The 17,268-nt window shown below is 41.4% G+C and overlaps 1 protein-coding gene across 18 annotated transcripts in view; it reads left to right on the top strand.

Moving 5' to 3' along the window:
* The window catches only part of NIN (ninein), a 108,202-nt gene that overhangs the window by 5,270 nt on the left and 85,664 nt on the right, over window positions 1-17,268 (top strand). For 16 of the 18 annotated variants that reach the window (XR_004258611.1, XR_004258610.1, XR_004258612.1 and 13 more), the window contains one exon: window positions 3,658-3,861. The exons of the other annotated variants lie outside the window; for them this stretch is intronic. Coding sequence is in view for 13 of the 16 variants with exons in the window: in XM_032244568.1 (XP_032100459.1) it covers window positions 3,679-3,861 (183 nt within the window). In the remaining 3 variants the exon portion in view is untranslated. The remainder of the gene's footprint in view (window positions 1-3,657; window positions 3,862-17,268) is intronic. 18 annotated transcript variants of the gene reach the window in all.

The following is a 17,268-nucleotide window of genomic DNA, read 5'->3' as shown; positions in this document are numbered from 1 at the left end:
TCAGAAGTAATTCCCAATTACATTTCAGCTTTCTGCTTTTATTTGACATTAGATTTATCAATAGCCTGCTTTTAAAAATAGAGGAGGCTCTGAACATGACCTGCTGCCTTTCTCATGTAGTAATATAATGATGCTTATATACATAGTACACTCCCTGCCCATTCTCACTGTCTGTTCTATAGCGTTTCACGTCTCTTGCTTTGCTTCTTTGGAGGTAGATCTGTAGATGATTCACTTGTTACCTCCTCTTCGGTTTACCACTCCTTTGTAGCTGCAAATGTTCTCTTGGTTATTTTAAATTCTCTCTTGTACCAGCTTTCTCTGGGATTAGCCACTCTTGCTTGCTTGCCACATTTAACCCTCAGAACGACCTTCCGGATAGATATTGTTATTCTCATGCTGTAATCGAGGGGACTTGAGAAAGGTTTTAGTATGGATTCTCCTCCCAAGTTTCATCTCAAAGCAAGACAATGCAGCCGAAGTTTGTGAACCGTTTACCTAATTACTAGCCTATTGAATTAAACTTCAGACAGCTCTACACAGTACAGATCGGCAGTTGGTGTTGGCTTTCTACTTCCTGCTTATGTCTAAGGCCGAAAATGCCTTTGAAAAAGGGTGGAATGGGGGAAGTGGCGGTGTGTATGTAGAAGAAATAGGCATTCCAAAATGTTCATATGCCCATTTCTGGAGACTTCATTTAGGGTATGTTTCCTCTCAAGGAATGATCTATACAGGAAGTCAATGCATGATATTTACCAAATCCCTGGTGTGAAGAACAAACTATACTCTGCATTTGGGGGAAGATATAAAAGAAATAGGAGCATGGATCTTAACCGTTGAAGAAATTTCTGCCAAGTGGGGAGAAAAAGAAATTCTTGTACATGAAATGACTGATGAACATGTGGGAAATAATATCAACCAGTAAAAATGCCTTCTGTGCCAAATGAGCACTGACAACTCGTCACCATGTGTCACATCTCCTGGATGTTTCAATGTGAGCATTTGTTCCCCAGGGGTGGTACTTTTCTCCTCTTTAGTCAAGCACAGCATTTTGAGAAGGAAGGAGATGAAATAAAGAGATAAAGAAAAGAAAGCTGCCATAAAATGAGAGGTTTGATTTAGTGAAAATCTAGTGACCTTCCGAAGCGTGGGGCCTGATAGTGTATCAAATTTGACACTGAGTATGAGATCAGGACTTCTCAGTACATCAGTGTTTTATTCCTCTCTTTCATTGGTTTAAGATGGACAAATCCCCACCCCTAAAAATAATTTTTAAAAAGGGAAGTGTTAAAATTCTTTCGCTTTTGAGTTTTTAAACATATATGCAAAATCAAGCAAAAGAAGAGTCTTGCTTTTATGAAGTCGGTCAGATTGCAGCCCAAGGGACTGTTAAACTCAGAACTGAGTCTTGAGAGCCACTGCAGCCCTGAAAATCCCGGAGCATCTTGGGGATTCCCAGCAGATCTTAGTTGACAATTAACTAGTGAACTCCAAGTGAATCTCGTTAGCCAAGTGTTGGCCTCTTCTACATTCTTAACTCCTGTGGCTTTGCATAACAACTTGGTGTTTCTTTTCTGAGGCTTTGTTGTTTATATAGCACTCTCAACTTATTTTGAAAACATTTACATAGTGATTAGTTAACCCAACAGACCAATCCTGGGAAGACAGCCAGAGCTTGCAGCACCTTAGTAACAGAAAAACTGATAATTAGGAAAAGAGACCTGTCCAAAACCAGGAACCTGGACCAAGATGTCGCTTTAACGAGTGGCCCCAGTAAAAACTGAGCTGTCCAGTAGAGCTGTGCGCATTTATCCTCTGTGTCCACTCAGTTCTGCTGAAACTCCTGGCACGATCATGGCTCTGTTCTAGCTTGTCATCTTTGGAACAGCTGTCTTTGGGAAAAAAAGCAAATGCAACCTAGAGCAATACTGATTTGTTTTTGAAAGCTCTTTTATTGGCTGGGTGAGGTGGCTCATGCCTGTAATCCCAGCACTTTGGGAGGCCGAGGCGGGTGGATCATGAGGTCAGGAGATGAAGACCATCCTGGCCAACATGGCAAAACCCTGTCTCTACTAAAAATAAAAAAAAAATAATTAGTTGGGCATGGGTGGTGCACGCCTGTAGTCCCAGCTACTCGGGAAGATGTGGCAGGAGTATTGCTTGAACCCAGGAGGCGGAGATTGCGCCACTGCACTACAGCCTGAGTGACAGAGACTCTGTCTCAAAAAAAAAAGAAAGAAAATTCTTTTATTTTCAGTTCTGGCTGTGTTCAACATCTTAGCTTACATTTTTCGTGTTGTAATGATCTGCCTTACAGACGATCACCTCTCAGAGAGTTTTCTCTGATTTGGCTTGCATTAAAGATGCTTGATTAGTGAGAGGTGCTGCTTTTTTTTTTTTATAGTCAAAGGACTGGTTCTGAGAGCCTTGTTGCAGATGGCTGAGGTCACCGCCCCAAGGGTATATGTGGTGTTTGGCATCCATTGCATCTGAAGACGCCTTCAGATGATGTTCAGATTTCAGGCTTTCTTTAGAAAATCCAGCACATTAAAAATACATTATCATGCAAGGGAAAAAAAACAGATTTCATTTGTAAAATACAAGCTACCTGGAATTTTGTGATGTATATTTTTAACAAAAATGACTCAGTTGTTGATGTCTCCAAGTTTTTACTGATCCTAAGAAAGGTGATAAAATGGAAAGCCTGGAGTACAGGTAGGTGAGAGAGACGGAAGACAGGTTAACCAGTCATAAAGAGGTGAGATGCTCTATTGCGTGGAGGTTCCCTGAGATGCTGTATGACTCATAGAAATCAGTCTATGGCTCCTTTAAAACTCACTGTCTGAAAGGTTGAAATAGCGTCTTCCCTTTTCTCTAGGCAACTAAGCAGTACCTAAAACTCCCTGGGACTAAAGCAAGCCTCAGGGAATATTCTTTCTGTCACACCTTATGTAATTGCACCAGTGAAGTTAATTGAGCTGCTTTTTGAGGAGCTCCTGTAAAAGGCATTTGGTTTTATGTAAACAGGGAGGTGCTTTTGTAGCAGACTGTTTCATCTAGTGCTGTTCATCTAGTGCCTCTTGCTGTAGCCCTCCCGTCTAGCTCTGATGGGGGCCATTTAAGCTGAATGAAGTAGAACGAATGCACTTGGCCACGTGGACCAATTGCAACATCTGGACAGGTTGTCTAACGCTTGCCTCCCAAGAGGGAAGCTCAGACCGTGTAGTCTGTTGGTGCTAACAATTAGTTCACTTGCACAGTTTTGCTGTCAAAGTGGCTTTTCACCTTCTTAAAATCCTGGGCTAGAAGACCTGATAGAGAACTACTTTCAGCCTTGAGTTTGGCAGTCTGGCTGTCCCCCTCAGGACCAGGCAAGAGAGGAGGGTGTCTTCTACCCTACATGACCCCCTCATTCTGGTAATGTTGCTCCCAGCACGATCCGAGCTTGTGTACGTGCTCCTGGTGTGAGTGCATGTGGGAGCATCACCGGCCAGGGCTGGTCCTGCAGAAACTGGGAAGTCTCGCTGTGGGGTGCACCAGAAACTGGGTGTTCCAGAGCATTCACTGGTGGGGTGCAGAGAAGGGGAATGTGCCAAGGACAACCACAGTAGGACTGGAGAGGCTGCCACAACCTGTCCTTGTCTCTGTCCTACACAGGTGAGCGCTGTGGGCTATGGGATGGATGAGGTGGAGCAGGACCAGCATGAGGCCCGACTCAAGGAGCTGTTTGACAGTTTTGACACGACGGGCACAGGGTCCCTGGGGCAGGAAGAGCTCACCGACCTTTGCCACATGTTGAGCTTGGAGGAAGTGGCCCCAGTGCTGCAGCAGACGTTACTTCAGGACAACCTCTTGGGCAGGGTAAGGTCTGGGGAAGAACATGGGCTGTGGGAAGTGGGGTGCAGTTCCTGCTGGGGTGCTGGGGGCAGGGCAGACCGCACATGTTGCAACTTGTTTCTAGCATCCTAGCAGTTATGATAAAAAGAAGAATGTGGTGGGTGTGACATTACAGTACAGTTTGCTCAGGTGACGAGGGCCTGCTTTAATTTGTGCTCTTGAATTACAGGGCACGGTGAGCATCTTAGATAAGGAAGAAGAGGTAATGAAAGGATGTTTTCCAGCTTTTGTCTTGTTCTTTGTGGTTTATTTTATTGACTCTACATTTATCACTGGGCCAGAAAGGAGGAGGGTGAGATTTCCATTGAAGAGAAAGAAAATGCAATAAGAAAACTACTGTTATGACTTTTACCCCCAATGAAGCTATTTCTTGTGTGGATCATTTCTGGGTGAAGTATTAATAAAACCTTCTACTCAGGAAATAAGACAGAAGGGTAAGTAAATACAGTGCAGTTTCATTTAAAACCCAGCACGATTTGCTTCCAGCAGGGATGTGAGTGCGCACGCCAATGTTAACTTCTGTGTTTGACAGCAAATAGTCATGTTATTACCATAGATAAGTCACAGATGTGAGTAAGGAGTGAGAGAGGGTCTTATTTTCTTCTTGCCAGTGGTGAATATTTGATCTGCCATTACCTGAGATTGCCTTCAATCCTCATAACTAATAGCTTTTATTATTTGCCTTATTTATAATTAATTGCTATTTATAATCAATAGCTTCATTTATATGGCTGAGTCAAGTTTCTTGCTGTTGGTTTTTGGAATGATGGGAGAAAAAGATGGACAACACTTTTTGCACTCTGTTGCTTCATTCTGGTTTTTATCACATATAAATTGAGGAACCAGTCATGAGGCTTACTCCAGTGACTGAACTTCCTTTTCTTCATTTCACTTTCACTGTCTTTTAGCTGACAAGATAGGTAAGTTACTTCAGATATAATACCATGTATTGGCTTTCTGTAACCTGAGACAGACAGGAGTAGCAATCATCCTGAAATTAATGTGCGAAAGATGATATTCTCAGTCACTTGGCACATGAGTGTGATGTTAAATGGGGCTCACACTTGAAAAAAAATGTGAATTCTTTGCAAAAACCGGAGCCATTCTTGGCTTCTTGTGGGGACAGGATTAGCTGTCTATAAATACATGTGGCCCCCATAAAATGCTGAAAATCTTGCTTTAATAATCTTAAAATGAAGCTTTGAAGATTGAACCATTTGCTCCTTATCATGTCATGCACTCATATTTTTCCAGTTCTGCCTCAGTCTTAGACACTGTGGGGAGCAAAAAACCTGGCATCTCCCTGTGTGGTCCTTGGGGATCTCAAGACTTTTGGTGTCTAAGGGATAGTATCAAAGGGCTGATCTGCTTTAATGCTCATTAAAGCCTGAAAAGGCATGATGGAACTAAAGTTTCCTTGAGTAGTGTTCTTAGAGTCTGCTGCGCCATAAACTGATTGCGCCTTGGCGGCAGGTCCTCAGTTTGCTCTCCAGGTGTTGCACTTGCCCTCATTTGGTAGACTCGAACAGGGAACAGTTATAGATTGATTTGTTAACGACTTGACACTACCCTCCTGCTTTTGACACTTGCTATTTGCCTGCATGATGAATACTTACGTGGTCTATAGCGTGATATTTGCTTTGTGAGCCAGTGATAAAAGTTAAATAGATGGATGCATATTGATTTCATATGAGAGGTCCCTGGTGATGGTCTTGAGAGTGGGGGTTGGCATGAATTAATGCACTACTGTTAAATATGCATTTTTAATGAAGCTGACTTATTCTCCTCAGATGATCACACAAACTTGGCCATATGTTGTTAAGATACTCTATGTGGCCTGTAATTTTAAATTACAAGGAATAAATTCCATAGGATTCACTGGAGTCTTCCAAGTGTTACCATTTTCATGATGCATACAGTAGGGATTATAGTTGTAAAATTATAAGTGGTTTCTACTGCCAGTCGTCTTTCTGCTCTTTAGAAGATATTTATACAAAAATTTGTAAGGGTTAGCAGCTTGGCTTAATAATTTAAAAAAAAAAAAGGGTAGCATAACGAATCTGAATATATTCACCTATTTGTTAATTCAGCAGACATGCATTGTGTGTCCTGCGTGCCAGGCATCCCTGCCGTCTTATGGTATAGGTTCTTCTGTATTAGTCCGTTTTCATACTGCTGATAAAGACATACCCGAGACTGGGTAATTTATAAAGAAAAAGAGGTTTAAGGGACTCCCAGTTCCATGTGGCTGGAGAGGCCTCAAAATCATGGTAGAAGGTGAGAGAGAATGAGAAGATGAGCTACACACCTTACTTGGTGGCAGGCAAGAGAGAATGAGAGCCGAGCCAAAGGGGAAACCTCTTATAAAACCATCAGATCTCGTGAGACTTACTCACTACCACAAGAACAGTATGGGGGAAACCCCCACCAGCCCCATTCAGTTATCTCCCACCGAGTCCCTCCCATAACCCGTGGGAATTATGGGAGCTACAATTCAAGACATTTGGGTGGTGACACGGCCAAACTGTATCAGGGTCCAAGTTATTTATATTTAAATTTACTATAAACTATACTTTTCCATTAAATTGGCTTTTGGATGCATTAGTTTCCATCAACTTCCTGGATGCTTCTGGCTTTAATTTTGTCTTTTAAATCTTAATATAATTTTTAAATCAAATACAACTTCCACATTACCGCTGTTGGACTTGGGCTGAATTAATCCTTTTTTTCTTGAAAAAGAAGTAAGATGAAGCACATTGTCTCTCTCAACCAGGAATACGAACATTGTGTATTTATTTTTAAATTTTACAACCCATCTTCAATAACTTGGTTTTTTTAAGGGCTAATGTTTCTTTTAGCAATTGTTAATGACAGTAACTTAAATCAACTTGCCATTTCTATGCGTTTTACCAATAGGTCATTTCCCCCCAAATTATGTTTCCATTCATGTGTCTTGCTTTATAGCTGGAAACCATATTCACTTGAGCAAGGTGGTTACTGTGCAGGTGTTTGAAATGCTCAAGGCTTGTGGATTCCTGATTTGAAGGAAAAGGAATATTGTTGATATGTGTTTAGCACTAGGTTGTGAAAAAATTTCTGTCATATCTTTGCCATCAGTTAAGCACCTGTCGGCTAGGTGAGGCCCCATTACAAGGAGCTCTTCAAGACGCTGAAAAACTTACAATCTAGTCGGGTAACATACATGGCAAATGAGTAGCACAGGGAGAAAATACTACAAAAATCTAAGGGAACCATGGACCAAATTTTATCCAAGCAATTATACTAATTGTAGATGCTTAAATGAAGTGTTTCTGCATACCTCTCTATCTCTTTTATTAGAAATCAGGACATGAAGATAATTTGCCTTGGTTTTGTTGAAACATTTAGTTATATCCAGTTTTAAAAATGTGTTCTTGGCCAGGCACAGTGGCTCACTCCTGTAATCCCAGCACTTTGGGAGGCTGAGGTGGGTGGATTGCCTGAGCTCAGGAGGTAGAGACCAGCCTGGGCAACACAGTGAAATCCCATCTCTACTGAAAATACAAAAAATTGTGGTGGCCACTTGTAATCCCAGCTACTCGGGAGGCTGAAACAGGAGAATGGCTTGAACCTGGGAGGTGGAGGTTGCAGTGAGCCAAGATCATGCTACTGCACTCCAGCCTGGGCAACAGAGCGAAACTCCGTCTCGAAACAAACCATTCTTTCCTTATGCAGTATACTAACTTTGAGACAAAACAGCCCCCTGAAGTTCTGAAGAGTTTCATTGCTATATTCTTTAATATGAATTTGGATGCTGAAATACCCTGTGTCCCTGGCACGCTTTGAAATGAAAATAAGCCACCAGGCAGCAGAAATCACCATTGGTTTCTAAAGTCCCATGGGTACATGGACTTTGGTAATCAAAGGTGTGTGGAAATTTTTAGTACAGCTAGTGCTCGACTTACGACCACGATTGGTTCCGACAGACCGGTCGTAACACGATTTGGTCGTAAGTTGAGTAGGCTATATGCACGCAGAGATGGTAGTGCTGCCGGAAGCTGGTCCACACTGTCGTGCGCCCAGCTGGGCAACATTCGCGCTGCCAGACTGTCATGGAGCTGTCGTGGCTAGCGATTGTGGTCATAAAGTCGAATGGTCGTAAGTTACATAGGTCGTAAGTCGATCAATACCTGTATTAAAATTTGATAGCTGTACAAATATTTAAATAATTTAGCTCAATTTTCTGACATTTCAGAAAGGGTTTGAGGTTCTTCTCTAAACTTCTTTATTTGATGTAGTGGGTTTGTTTCCAACTCAAAAGCTTTTTATGATTTCTTTCTCTTCTACACATTTTAATCATTTGAAATGTAAGTCAAAAATGGAGAAGTACTTTCCCATAGTGCTGATTTGGACTTGTTCTCTGTATGCAAAATTACCTTCAGTGTTAACTGCCATTAGTTTGTAATAGTGGTGCTGCTGATGGGGTTGTCATAATATAACTCATGGAAAAGTCAGACTGGTTGTCTCTGACTTGTGGAAGGGAGCCTAGGGAGACTTAAACCCGCGGAGGACAATGGTCTGTGGTGTGGGAGAGAAAAGATAGCTGGGAGGAGGTTTTTTGCGTATGGAGACTTTGATCTAGTCTTCAAGTTTGAACTCCTCAGGGTCTGTGGTTTCCCATTCCTAGAAAAGAAGGCCTTATTAGGAGACTGCTAAAGTTGCCTTTACTCTGTATTAATGTTTTCTCATCAAACTCATTGCAGAATTAAGTGTGTTTTTGTGTACAGTAAATCATTGAGTCTCTCAATGATATTTAGTGTGACAGGGATCAAGAGGGGAGAGCTGTAGGGAAGGCCTGGACTCAGAACAGCAGGGAGGAACAATCACTAAATGGCCATTCTCCTCTACCGACCTGATTTCATATTGCTTTCTTTCTTTCTTTCTTTGTTTTTTTTTTAGATAGAGTCTCGCTCTGTAGCCCAGGCTAGAGTGCAGTGGTGTGATCTCGGCTCACTGCAACCTCTGCCTCCCGGGTTCCAGTTCAAGCAATCCTCCTACCTCAGCTTCCCAAGTAGCTGGGATTATAGGCATGAGCCCCCACGCCCAGCTAATTTTTGTATTTTTTGGTAGAGACGGGGTTTCACCATGTTGGCCAGGATGGTCTTGAACTCCTGACCTCGTGATCTGCCTGCCTTGGCCTCCCAAAGTGCTGGGATTACAGGTGTGAGCCACTGCACCCGGCCCATAATGCATTTCTATGGTTAGGGATGCCCATTAGATTTCATCATTATTTCATGGATACTTTTATGAGTACCTTCCTGTCTGGACAGGGGAGACTTAAAGTTCTTCAGTGTCTTTCTCAGATTTTAGACTTCAGAGTTCATCTGTCTGACAGAGAAACCTTGGCTTTTGCAAGGTCAGATGACTCATTTGAGTCAGTGCCAGGATGGTATTCTGGATTTCCCAGCCCCTGCATTTGAATGTATATCTCCACAGTTTCCTCTAACTCCAAATATACAAAAGTGAATCTCCATTCCTGCACCCTGCGCCACAAACACTACCACGACTGCATCGAGATAGTATACAATTAGAGCCCAGGCTTTGAAATCAGTCCTGGATTCAAGTTCCACTTCTTGCCGCTTTCTTCCCCCTTCAACTTTTATTTTAAGCTCTGGGGTACATATGCAGGATGTGCAGGTTTGTTACATAGGTAAATGTGTGTCATGGTGGTTTCTGCACAGATCAACCCATCACCTAGGTATTAAGCCCAGCATTCATGAGATATTCTTCCTGATGCTCTCCCTCCCCCAACCTCACAAGTCCAGTGCATGCTGTTCCCTGCCCATCCTCTGCCTCCCTGCCAATGAGTCCATGTGTTTTCACTGTTCACCTTCCACTTTGCGAACATGCGGTGTTTGGTTTTCTGTTCTGCTTTAGTTTCCTGAGGATAACGGCTTCCAGGTCCATCCATGTCCTGCAAAGGCCATGATTTCATTCCTTTTTTATTTTTTTATTTTTTGAGATGGAGTCTCCTTGTCACCCAGGCTGGAGTACAGTGGCACAATCACAGCTCACTCACTGCAACCTCTGCCTCCCGGGTTCAAGCAATTCTCCTGCCTCAGCCTCCTGAGAAGCTGGGATTAGAGGCATGCGCCACCACGCCCTGCTAATTTCTTGTATCTTTAGTAGAGACAGGGTTTCACAGTGTTGGCCAGGCTGGTCTCAAACTCCTGACCTTGTGATCTGCCCACCTCGGCCTCCCAAAGTGCTGGAATTAACAGGTGTGAGCCACTGCACCCAGCTGATTCCATTCCTTTTTATGGCTGCATAGTATTCCATGGTATACATGTACCACATTGTCTTTATCCATTCTATCATTGATGGGTATTTGGGTTGATTCCATGTCTTTGCTATTGTGAGTAATGCTGCAGTGAACATATGCATGCATATATCTTTATAATAGAATGATTTATTTTCCTGTGGTTAAAGGGATTGCTGGATCAAATGGTATTTCTGCCTCTAGATCTTTGAGGAATCACCACATTTTCTTCCACAATCATTGAACTAATTTACACTCCCACCAGCAGCATAAAGTGTTCCTTTTTCTCCACAACCTCACCAGCATCTGTTGTTTCTGGAGTATTTATTCATTGCCATTCTGACTGCCATGGCATCTCATTGTGATTTTGATTTGCTTTTCTCTAATGATCAGTGATATTGAGCTTTTTTTCATGTTTGTTGGCTGCATGAATGTCTTCTTTTGAGAAATGCCTGTTCATGTCCTTTGCCCACTTTTTATGGGATTGTTTATTTTCTTGTAAATGTGTTTAAGTTCCTTGTAAACTCTGGATATTAGACCTTTGTCAGATTGATAGATCGCAAAAATTTTCTCCCATTCTGTAGGTTGTCTGTTCACTCTGACAATAGTTTCTTTTGCTGTGCAGAAGCTCTTTAGTTTAATTAGATCTCACTTGTCAATTTTTGCTTCAGTTGCAATTGCTTTTGGCATTTTTGTCATGAAATTTTTTGCCCATGCCTATGTCCTGAATGGTATTGCATAGATTTTCTTCTAGGGTTTTTATAGTTTGGGGTTTTACATTTAAATCTTTAACCTATCTTGAGTTAATTTTTGTATAACATGTAAGGAAGAGATTTAGTTTCAATTTTCTGCATATAACTAGCCAGTTCTCCCAGCACCATTTATTAAATAGGGACTCATTTCCCCACTGCTTGTTTTTGTCAGGTTTGTTGAAGATCAGATGGCTGTAGGTGTGCAGTCTTATTTCTGAGTTTTCTATTCTGTTCCATTGGTCTATGTGTCTGTTTTTCTACCAGGACTATGCCGTTTTAGTTACTATAACTTTGTAGTACAGTTTGAAGTGGGTAGTATGATGCCTCCAGCTTTGTTCTTTTTGCTTAAGATTGTCTTGGCCATTCAGTTCTTGCCACTTTTTAACTATATGAACATATTATCTTAAATACTCTGAGCCTCAGTTTTTTCATCAGTGTAATGGGGAGAATACTTTCCTTACAAGACTGTGATGAAGGTGGACTGAGATTTGTGTGTATCAAAGGCTTATCATAGAGCCAAGGACACAGCTAACTTGCTGTGTCTGGCTGTATGCTCCTTTCCTCTACCCTCTATGTACCCAGAATGACTTTTGGATAAATAGTGTCTTCCTAGGAATCATTTACCAAGAAACATGGTTAAAGTGGAAAATAAATTTGCTAGAAGTTTTGTGTGTTGGTTGTTTGAATTCATTTCCATCTGTAAACAGGATTCCCTGGATCAGTCTGGAGTACAGCTTCATATAGTTGCTTTAGGTTTTATAAACCTACCTTTTAAAATACACTTTGCCTCTCTCTGCATTGTCTGCAGTAAGTGAATATTAAGTTACAATAACCTGAATACCTTATTTAAAATAAAATGTAAATGTATCTTTCATTACAAAACTGCCTCTTTTTTAGTCTGTGTCATTTCTCTGCATAATGCCGTAAGCATTTTCCTGTGCATGAACCTTCTGATAAGTCCATATTTCTACAGCCATGTCAATTAACACAATGTTTTGAATGTTCTTTCATTAATTTCTCTTTACATTAGTAAATACCAACCTAATAAGTTTGTATTAGTTACATAGACCTGTGTCTTGTTTCATACACTCACCTTGTTCAGCACTCGCTTGAGTTCTCCCACCTTGCGTCTATTTCAAGCAGTGCCTGTACACGTATGGAAACTGCTTTTGATCTCCACAATTGCACGAGATGAGTTTATGCAACATTAGCTTCCTTATTCTACTTCCTGTTACCGGGCTTTTGTGTGTGTGTGGTTTGAATTTGTTTCTTGTGTGGTACTTAAGTTCTTTTTTTAAAAAAAGCAAATTGTGTTTCTAAAAAAGCACTCATATGAAATGTGGAGAGGAAGAGTGATGAGATAAATTTCTCCTAAGAGGTGGTGACACATGACAAAAATATCAGACTTGGTTGGTCTTCCACTTAATCTAGTTTAAATGTCATGTGTGTTTTTCGTCAGTCATGTAATTTTCCCATTGCTGCAAACTGCCCTTTGAGGCATACAAGGTATGGGAATGCTTGTAAAATGAATGGCAGCAATTGTTATTCAGATGAGGAGGTACCAACCAGTGTATGCACAACTCAGAACCTTGTTACTTTGTGGGACTTAATTGTATTATATATTTGTGGAGATTTCTAATTTTTAACAAAATGCAATAGTAAAGCTCCCTTGGAAAGGGGAAAAATGGTACTTAAACATTCCAGTCACTCAACATAGCCCACCAGTGGAGACGCTCATCAGCATTTTGGTTTTGGGTTGTGCCCTAAGGGGCATTTCCACCACATCACTATTCATGAACATTGATGGAAAATAGCAGTCTCTTCCTCCACAAGAGAACTATCTCTTTAAAATGAGGCATTTACTGCCATTTAAATCCAAGGGCCCAATGTCTCCACTTGCAAGAAGGGAAATAAAGATCAATGCAAGGCTTAAAGCTGCTCCAGTGGTTTGGACCAGCTGCTGAGTGGTATGTGAATTTTCAGACTTTTTGTTGGGAAAAGAGGAATTCAACCAAGTGGATATTATTGGGCTGTGAAGAGCCTCTGAGTTAATAGTCATGTTTAATCTTTTATAGAGCCCCTTTCATCTAAAATGAGGCTGATTTACTGCATCACAAGTACATTTTGGAAACCTTTCATCTCTGTCTGTGAAGATCTTAGAGAATTCAAGCGTTGCAAAACTGTCCCTCTTTTCCTACCTATTGGCCAAGTAGGACATGCTTGTTTATCAGAGGCCCCTACCAACTTTCGTCTTTCTCAGGCACGTACCAGTTTCTATTTTGTAGTTACTAATAAACCTTCCTCTCTTTTTCCTCATTCCACCCTTCCACTTTCTGGAGGCTGTGGTGTAGCTGATAAACTCCTTGAGGGCAGAGGTTATGTATCTCCTGATTCTGCCTTATACCTGATGTGTGCTTTACACCTGGTGGCTTCATGTGAAGTTGAGAATTTGACTCGTAGCAGCAGCAAGGGATTTCACTGAGAGGTCAGACCAAGAGGGAAGAGGGCCAGAGCCAGGCAGGCTTGCTGGGCTCTGATGAGTCTGGTCAGAAGGCCTGGGGCATGCCTTCTTTACCTCTCTCCTTTCACTGTTGAGGTAGGTTCTCTGCCGTGACTCATGTGAATATTGTGAGATTCGAATGACACAATGTCTAGGAAAGAATGAACCGACAGTAATACCCTCGAGGATTAAGAATTTTAGTTTTATCCTGTACAAGAGTGTATTAAACACAATTAGAGTGTTCTTGATCATTTAAAATCTCCTGACCCATCAGTTTTTCTTCCGTTCTTAAGAGTAATACCCTCAGAGCTGGGCGTGGTGGCTCACACCTGTAATCCTTACACTTTGAGAGACCAGGAACGCGGATCACCTGAGGTCAGGAGTTTGAGACCAGCCTGCATAACATGGTAAAATCCTGTCTCTACTAAAAATACAAAAATTAGCCAGGTGTGGTGGCGGGCACCTGTAATCCCAGCAATTCAGGAGGATGAGGCAGGGGAATTGCCTGAACCCAGGAGTTGGAGGTTGCAGTGAGCTGAGATTGCACCATTGCACTCCAGCCTAGGTGACAAGAGCGAGACTCCATCTCAACAACAACAACAAAAAACAAAAAAGAAAAATAGTAATTCCCTCAGGATTCACTGAATGAATCCTTGCCCCAGCACTACACAACCCCAATCTATTCAGTTTTTAAATGCACCTGTTGTCTTTTTTATAGTTTATGTAGTTTTTAATAGATTTTTAAAAATATCTTTGTAAAGTATAAAAAGCATTATACTTTATTTTTGTTTGAAGGAGGAGGGTTAATGTCTTTCCTCAATCTCGATAGGTCAATAATTGCTTCTTTTATTTTTCTGTTTTCGAGATGGAGTCTTGCTGTGTTATCAGGCTGGTCTCAAACTGCTGTCGTCAAGCAGTTCTCCTATTTCAGCCTCCCAAGTATCTGGGATGACAGGCGCACGTCACCACACCTGGCAAATATGTCAGTAATTACTCCTTGTATATTTAGCTTGGAGTGCCGCTGTCTTTTACTTGCTGCTTCCAATCTGTAGAGAGTTGGGAAGCAGGATCATGAGGTTTGTAATAATGAGGTGGAGTAGGAATGTAGAAATCCTGAGTTGGTCCTGTGGCATTTTCTATGGGAAGAGTGCCTGGACTTTATGAAACCTCCCTCAGCATTTGACCCCGTGTGTTTCTTTCCTGGTTGGCTGCTGTACTCCAGATAGGTGAGGCTGTGAAATAAACAAACTCCATATAAATGAAGCTTACACTGTCTCAAAAGCTTGTGTGTTTGTCATACCATATTCAAAGGATACTTAGGCCTCACATAAAGTCTTGGAAGTTTATTAGAATTAATTCCAGATTATAGTTGTCTTTGTCATTTATCAGAGAAAGCAAAATTGAGGTAGATGGACTACTGAGTGACCTTTGAACTATGAATATAACTATGTCAGGACCAAATTCAGGAAGGTTATTTCCAATGATCTCCATCAAAACTTATACCTTCAGAAGACCCAGGGGAGACCCACAGAGTCAAGTGCAGAGGATCTGAAATCCTCCAGACAAACACCTTACTTTGAAAGAGAACCTTCTTTACATTCAACTAGTAATTCTTGAAACGAGACACTTAGGTTTCATTCAGTCCCCTCCATTAATAGCCTTAGGAGAGAGAAGAAACCTAGAGTTACAAGTCCCTAAATACAGCAAACTGAATCAGTTTCTCTGATACTGGGCAACTCCACAGATCCTCAGAGAGAAGGCAGGCCCTCGGACCTCCCTGCTGCCACCCCTCACCACTCACACTTGGCTGACTTGGTCACTGTCATGGCCATTCGCTTTGCTTGAAAATATGACCCTGATTCTTTTTTTTTTTTTCTTTTGATTTGGAGTTTTGCTCTTGTTGCCCAGGCTGGAGTGCAGTGGCTCGATCTTGGTTCACTGCAACCTACACCTCCTGAGTTCAAGCAATTGTCCTAACTCAGCCTCCCAAGTAGCTGAGATTACAGGTGCATGCCACCATGCTCAGCTTATTTTTGTATTTTTAGTAGAGGTGGTTTTTCACTATGTTGGCCAGGCTGGTCTCAAACTCCTGGCCTCATGTAATTCACCTGCCCCAGCCTCTCAAAGTGTTGGGATCACAGGTATGAGCTACCATGCCCAGCCATGGCCCTGATTCTTTATAAAAGTGATGGGAACAATCGGTCACCCCTTTTACTATTCCTTGGTAGAATTAACTACCACTTGCTGGGTATCCAAGAGTCCCAGGACATTCTTGATACTTTACCTAATTCTCATTTTATCTTCCTAACACAGGGAGGTGGTATTAATAAATACCATAAAATACATGCAGTGCTCTTAGCAGCTGCCTGGACTCTCTGTGACATTTCCTGAGACTATGAGCATCATGGCACAGGGGCTTGTCACCTTCATTTACTACTGTGTCATCAGGGCCACATGTAGTGCCTGGTAAAGAGCAACTGCTCAATAAATATTTATTGAATGAATAATAAATATCTGTCGTTAGATATCCCCAGTTTTCCAGATGAACAAACTAGAGCTTGGAGAGGCTTTGTAATGTCACTAGTTCACATCAGGAAGCAAAGGAAGAGCTCGGCTTACAGCCTGGACTCACCTGGCTGTAGAGCCTGTGTGCATCCTCCTAACCCTGCTCTGGCTGCCCTGAGAAGAATGAATGATTCTGTGGAAATTCATAGATGCCTGTGAAGTGGCTCTGAGTGGCATAGTTCTTGAGTGTGTGGTGTTTGTGAACTGGCTGTTGGGAAGATGGCCTTGACCATGTCAGCTGGAGCCTATCTCTGACTCTGGGACAGTAGCGGGACTGGCTGTCCTCCCTCCCCCAGGCTGTTTGACTGTGAAACCTAATTAACGTAGCCTGCCTTTCTACAGTCTTTTACCCTGTCATGGATTGTACCGCCCTGGATCTTTCGCAGATGCCTGGTTTTCCTTGACAGACTTCTGCTCTGGCTCCTTAGATTATGTAGATTTTTAAAGTCTGTAAAAAGGTAGTTCTGTGAGGTGATATATATTTTAATTAGCTTGAATATGGTAATTATTTCACATTGTATACATAAATCATCAAGTTGTACACCTTAAATATATGAAATATAATCCAACGATTTCAGGAAGTAATTCCAATCAATCAAAACTAACATGGTAGAGAAATCACATATACTTTGGGAGAGTGTGGTATATTGCAAGGAGATACAATTTTATGACATATAAATCTCAATGGATTCCTCGATTTTGTTTTGATTTTCACAGATAAGACATGATATGATTTTTTTGTTCATTGTTTCAATAACTAATCAAATTTGCTGCTTTTGTAAATTGGATTTGGAAGTTTATCTGTCACCTATATTAAACCTCTGGGCAGTGTTTTGTAATGACATCCAAAGAGACTTACCCCATAGCAGTCTGAATTACAAATTTACCAATTGTGTTTACATGGGGTTCTATGTCAATAGGTGCCACATTGTCAAACTAGAATTGTGATGAGAAGAAACCCCATGACATACATTTAAGTTAGAGAATATCCGTGGCCATAAAGAAAATGCTTTTACCTTATCAACAAAGTAATATCCTAGTTCTGACTATTTACTTAAATAAAACTCAGGTACTTTCCAACTTCATTCAAGATAACTCTATTTTTTAAGAATTCCGAAAAATACTTCTTAAGGTTCTTTTATCCTTTGTAAATTTGCTATTGATTTTTGCTTGTTTATGGAATCATAGGGGCCTTGGGAAATAAATATTATATACCTGCCCCCAAGCAAGACTGTATTCAAGTCATCCTCAAAAGA

This window comes from Sapajus apella, unplaced genomic scaffold (assembly GCF_009761245.1).
Source record: "Sapajus apella isolate SASKATOON/1434 unplaced genomic scaffold, GSC_monkey_1.0 scaffold55, whole genome shotgun sequence".
NCBI lineage: Eukaryota > Metazoa > Chordata > Mammalia > Primates > Cebidae > Sapajus > Sapajus apella.
The sequence above is the reverse complement of the archived record's forward strand: the minus strand, read 5'-3'. Positions and strand labels throughout refer to the sequence as shown.